General features: G+C 44.5%; 1 protein-coding gene across 1 annotated transcript in view; it reads right to left on the bottom strand.

Moving 5' to 3' along the window:
* Nucleotides 1-5,404: 5,404 nt before the first annotated feature.
* ADGRF1 (adhesion G protein-coupled receptor F1) overlaps nucleotides 5,405-6,000 on the bottom strand; it is a 125,499-nt gene continuing 124,903 nt past the window's right edge. The window contains exon 15 of the mRNA XM_033938361.1: nucleotides 5,405-5,618. Within this exon, the coding sequence (XP_033794252.1) occupies nucleotides 5,609-5,618 (10 nt within the window). The 3' untranslated portion in view covers nucleotides 5,405-5,608. The remainder of the gene's footprint in view (nucleotides 5,619-6,000) is intronic.

Raw genomic sequence — 6,000 nt, 5'->3', positions numbered from 1 at the left:
CCCTCCCCCCCCCGACTTCCCTGTGCAGCAGCAGCGGTATTTGCCTTCCCCTCCAGGTCCCTGTGCAGCAGTTGCAGCATTTCCCCCACCCCTTCTCTTCTCGTACCACGATCTGGCCTGCTCCATTCGGCCCCTCCCCCGCATTGTGTCCTGCTGCGATCTGGCTGCTCCATTCGGCTCCTCTCCCTTCTCTTCCCGTGGTCTAGCCTGCTCCATAGCCCCCCCTTCCATTATAGCGTTCCCCACAGGCAGGCAGGCTCAGCGTCTTCCTTGCGGCTCGAGTCCTCTTCTTTGTCGGCCCCCCCTTCCCTTCATGTCTGTCTGTCTGGGTATTTTTTTTCTTTGTCTCTCTCTCCTTGAATGCTGCTTGTCTGTCATTTTTTCTGTCTGTGAATCTCCCTGTGCCTCCTTCCTATGTCCTTAGTGCCCCTTAGTGCCCCTTAGTGCCTGCGTCGGAAGTCCGACGCAGGCGGGGATTGTGAGAGGAGCCACCGCTGCGTCTTTCAACTAAAAAATACAATAGGGCAAGGAGCAGCAGGGAGCAGGTCAGACCGAAAAACAGAACCCTAAGCCGCGCATGCACACTCCTACCTGCGGGTCGCTACAGCTCACGGAAAACGGACGCAGGCAGAGGAAGTGCGCATGCGCGGCTTAGCGTTTTATTATATTAGATTGCCAAAACATGCTTTATTTGCTCTTAACATATCGAGCTCAGTATTCAGCAAGCGATGATCAGCAATTTGCTAACTGCTGCTGGGGTGAAACCCAGAAATTCAATGCTGGACCACGTCCGGACACCGGCATTGAATTTCTGGGTTTCCAGGGTCAGCTAACGCATAGCTGGCTAAGTATGATATTCAGCATGTAACTGGCTATATGTTGCCGCATAACACCACCCCCTCCCCCTTTTTACTAACTAGAATATGAACAGGCAAACTTTCCCGGTCTGAATTTTGCAAAGGAGAAGGTTTGGATAGGCTGGAGTAAGCTTCAACAGTAACTCAAGTAGTTGGAACCTAAGGACAGTACTGGGTAGACTCCTAAGGGTTGTGGCCCAGAAGAAACAAAGAAAAAAGACAATTCAATCATGAAATTGTAATGCATGTAAGCTGCGGTAGAGGTTTCTACCATGGCCTGGAGCGTGAAGTACTTCGACGCTGCTCTGATGCTCATAGGAATTCTATAAATGTCAAACCAGCGTCGGAGCATTTAGCACTCTAGACCATGGTAGAAACCTCTACTGTGGCTTTGTAAAAGGAGGAGGGGGGGGGGGTTGAGATACAGGACTGACTTTTATATGGTCCAATTTATGCAGTTACCCTGGTCGGTTAAAAGCTGAATCTCAGCACGTAACCAAGCAAATGCCAGCTCTGCCCCGGAACACCCCCCCAAAAGAGCCAGATTTCATTTCAGCACCAATCAGTTGTTTTCAGCAGCACTAACTGGTTACATACTGCTGAAACTTAGCAGTTGGCCTCAAACAGTCTATTTAACCAGTCAGGAGATGTTTCCGGATGTGTGGAAACCATTAACAAAATATTGTAAGGATTAAGTAAAATTATTTCCCTTTTATTTATCAGTTCAGGATGTAGGGAGGGGGGTATTTTATTATTACATATATTATATAATAATGGAATATATGGTTGGGAGGGATGGGAAAGGGGAAGGGATAAAAATTTATATAATGTACCAATGATTGTTTATAAGTGATGTATTTATTGTTAATGTGAATGAATATATTTTACACTTAATGTAATTTTGAAAATGAATAAAGAATTTATTTAAAAAAAAAAAAAAAATCCCTTTTTTCTTTACTGCAATGCACATTAGCAAAAATCTCAGCCCCCTACAAGTAGTCTTGCGGTACTACCACTGAGGGAGCTGTGCCCCTGCCCCTCCCTCACTCCTCATGCTGGATTTCAGCTAGAATTTTATAGAATGACAGGTGTCTGCGTGTCTTTATGAAACAGAGCCAAAATAGGCGTAGCTGGTTTTAAGGAAGGTTTGGACAAGTTCCTGGAGGGAAAGTCCATAGTCTGTTATTGAGAAAGACATGGGGAAGTCATTGCTTGCCCTGGATCGGTAGCATGGAATATTGCTTCTCTTTGGGTTTTGGCCAGGTACTAGTGACCTGGATTGGCCACTGTGAGAACGGGCTACTGGGCTTGATAGACCATTGGTCTGATCCAGTAAGGCTATTCTTATGTTCATCTTGAACTGGAAAACCTGAATGTGCTTCAGTAAACAGAGCTCTATCCTGCCCCTCTGTCTAATAATTAGCACTCTTGGCCCACCATGTATCATTCAAAATCCTCCTGTCGTACTCATATTCTGTGCATTGGGTCATCAGCGGCTCCCAAAGTTATCCAGGTACTGTGGATATTCAGATCCAGTAGCTAGAAAGCTACCTGGACAAATTATGTGGTCCTAAATCCTAGCACCTCTGATCTAGCCCCGGACCAACCTAGTACAAACTGAATACTACTACTAAAACTTAAACATATAACTTTATTTATGAATCACAGTGGTCCTATGTGATTTACAAAAGATAAAGCCAGCACATTGACTATTACTACTATTTATCATTTCTATAGTGCTGAAAGGCATACTCAGAAGAGCTTACACTCTAATTTGGACAGATAGGGGCTGGAGAGTTTCATGCAGAGAGAATGGAAGGATGGACTTAGGTATCTTACAGTGAGTGGGAGTTAGTTGAAAGCAGCCTCGAAAAAGTGGGCTTTTACCGTGTTTACCCGAAAATAAGACCTAGCATTATTTTTGGGATAGGTCTTAATATAAGCCCTACCCCCAAAAATAAGCCCTAGTCGTAGGCAGCCGTGCTTCCCCCTGCTCCGGCCGCACAGCTGAACCCCTGCTGATCCTCCATCCTTCCCTCCCAACCGATCCCGCCAACCGCGACCATAAATACCATGTTGCAGAGGAGCATCGTGCCAGCAGCACTCGCAGGCTATTTCGTGGCCTTCTCGCTGCGGCTGTTTGTGTACTGATGATGTCATCAGTACACAGCCCCAGCGAGAAGGCTGTGAAGCAGTCTGTGAGTGCTGCTGGCCTGATGCTTCTCTGCAGCAAGTTATTTATGGTCACGGTTGGCGGGGATCGGTCAGGAGGGATGGATGGTTAGCGGGGGTTCGGCTGTGCAGCGGGATCGGCAGCGGGTGTTCAAGGGTTCTGCTGCATGAGGGATGGAAGGGAGAGAACAATGGAAGCAGGGCAAGGGTTCTGCTGCACAGGGGGATGGGAGGGAGGGAACGATGGAAGCGGGGCAAGGGTTCTGCTGCACAGGGGGATGGGAGGGATGGAGGGATAGAAAGATGCTGCAGAGAGAAGGCACAAGGGGATGGGTGAGAGGGTAGGAAAGATGTTGCACATGTGGCGGGAAAGCAAAGAAGAAGAATTGGAGTGAAGGAGAGGAAGGGAGAGATGATCATGTACATGAAAAAAAAATAAGTCCTACCCGAAAATAAGACCTAGTGCCTTTTTTGGGCCCCAAATGAATATAAGACACCGTCTTATTTTGGGGGGAAACACGGTAGCTTGGATTTGAATACAGCTAGAGGAGGAGCCTGACATACTTACTCAGACAGTCTGTTCCAGGCATACGGTGCAGCAAGATAGAAAGGGCAAAGTCTGGAGTTGGCAGTGGAGGAGAAGGTTACAGATAGGAGGGACTTACCTGATGAACAGAATTGTGCCATGGCAATCTCTGATTTATTTATTCATTCATTCATTCGGTTTTTTTTAGCCAGTCCTCCCGTAAGAGCCCAGAACGAGTTACAAGTTTACATAAATAATATAGGTCAGAACAAACACGATTTGAACAAATGAATACAAATTTCATACAGCGATAGGACACTTTCCATACACAACAGGATAAATTTATCATTTTTGCTTGGACTTATTACAGCAACAAGATAGATATAATGATTACTCTTAAACTAGCAAAGATGACTCCCTAGTCGGATTATATAGAGAGCTTAGTCTGCATTGGTCTGTGATAGAAGTTATCTTTTTTTTTTTCCTCAATAAATGTTTATTACATTTTCATCCATAAGAAAAACACTCAAGGATGGATAAACCACCACAAATCACTCCCAGAACTGACTAATACAAAAATAAACTCCTGATCTATCAAGATAATACCCGCCAATGAATAGGCCCAGTGTATCATAGCACAGATACTGGGTTGAATTATCAACATCAAACCCCCACCCACCCATCACCGCCTACTGACCTACACACAAGAGTATCCAAGATACTGTACTTCTGCACAATACTTCACTTCCCCCCCCTTCCCCAGAACTAGTGCATCAAGTGCATACTGAAAGGCAATATAAAACCTGAAGGTAGGAGCTTTCTTTGTGGTCGGTGTTGAGTAAAAAGATAGGTTTTTACTGCTTTCCTGAAGTTTAATATTTCTGCCAGTGATCTGATAGTGAGATTTCATTGGTAGAATTTATTCCATGATTTTAAGTGGCACTGTTCTGTTAAATGCCACTGAATACCAGAATGGGAGCCAGTCAGCTGGAATTAACCAGGTAGAAGCCTTTTAATCGAGATAAATCTAGCTGAATATCAACCCCCCTTCCACCTGATATTCAGCAGTATTTAGCAGGCCAGGAACAGCACCTTGCTGGCTAAATAGCACTAAGCCAGTTAACCACTAATATTCAGTGGGAAATAACGGGCTATCTACCACTGAATATCCCGCTCAGTGGCTAGCCCAGTTACCGACTATGTCATGCGACATAGCCAGTCAGCACCAATATTCACTGACCAACCAGCTAAGTCCAGTGATTAGAGAGGCCCACATAAATAGCAGGTCTACCAATGGCCGCTATGACTTAGTAGGTCAGCCAATGAATATCGACTTGACCAGCTATGTCACATGCAGCTCAAAATAGACCAGAAATTCAATGCCGCTCACCAGATATGGCCACAGGATTGAATTTCTGGGTTTGCCACCGACTAAAGGAGGTAGCCAGGCTGCCTCCCATGGTCTTGAAAATCAGCCCCCTTATTTCTAACTGATAGCAATGTGCTTGCCATGTCAAGATGTACAATCTTTATCAGAAGAAAGATAATAACATAAACTAGAAGAGGATCCTCTAAGTTGTAAATCATGACTTCCCCATTGGATTGATCATTAACACTCTGCATAAAAATAATGATAGATATCGTGATATACAGTTTACTATTCTTACACTAAAATCTGTAGTCTTTTAAAATAATAAGCTCTTCTTATACACTTCCTTACAAAATTCATGGAAATTTAGGGCTCCTTTTACAAAACCGTGTTCGTGGCTTTATCGCATGCAACTTTTAAGTGCGCGCTAACCCCAGTGCTAGCTGAAAAACTACCGCCTGCTGAAGAGGAGGCAGTAGTGGTTAGCGCAGCTGGCAAATTAGCGCACGGTATTATGCGCGTTAAACCGCTAACGTGGCTTCATAAAAGGAGCCCTTAGTAAATGCAAGCAAATCATGGAATTGCTCCCAGGAAGTCAAAAAGTTCAGTTGAATTCTTAGTGTCTTTCATAGTAGACTGGTAGATGCCAGGGTCCAAATTCAAGAGGCAGCACCTTTGGAAACTTTACAGCTTTCTATATAAAAAAAGAAAAAGGAAAAATGAAGTGTTATGAATAAAATGGTCAATACTCAACAGCATTTATGCAATCAACATAAAAGGTTTTTTTTGTTTTTAAATTTCTCACCAGCAAACAGATTAATAGAGCCCTGAATCACAGTTACTGGTCCACCTTTGGGGGTTAGCGCCCAAGAAAAGGATCTGGGTGTCATTGTAGACAATACGATGAAACCTTCCGCCCAATGTGCAGCGGCGGCAAAAAAAGCAAACAGGATGCTGGGAATTATTAACAAAGGGATGGTTAACAAGACTAAGAATGTCATAATGCCCCTGTATCGCTCCATGGTGTGACCTCACCTGGAGTATTGCGTTCAATTCTGGTCTCCTTATCTCAAGAA

The sequence above is a fragment of the Geotrypetes seraphini genome, chromosome 3 (genome assembly GCF_902459505.1).
Source record: "Geotrypetes seraphini chromosome 3, aGeoSer1.1, whole genome shotgun sequence".
In the NCBI taxonomy this organism is placed as follows: domain Eukaryota; kingdom Metazoa; phylum Chordata; class Amphibia; order Gymnophiona; family Dermophiidae; genus Geotrypetes; species Geotrypetes seraphini.
The sequence above is the reverse complement of the archived record's forward strand: the minus strand, read 5'-3'. Positions and strand labels throughout refer to the sequence as shown.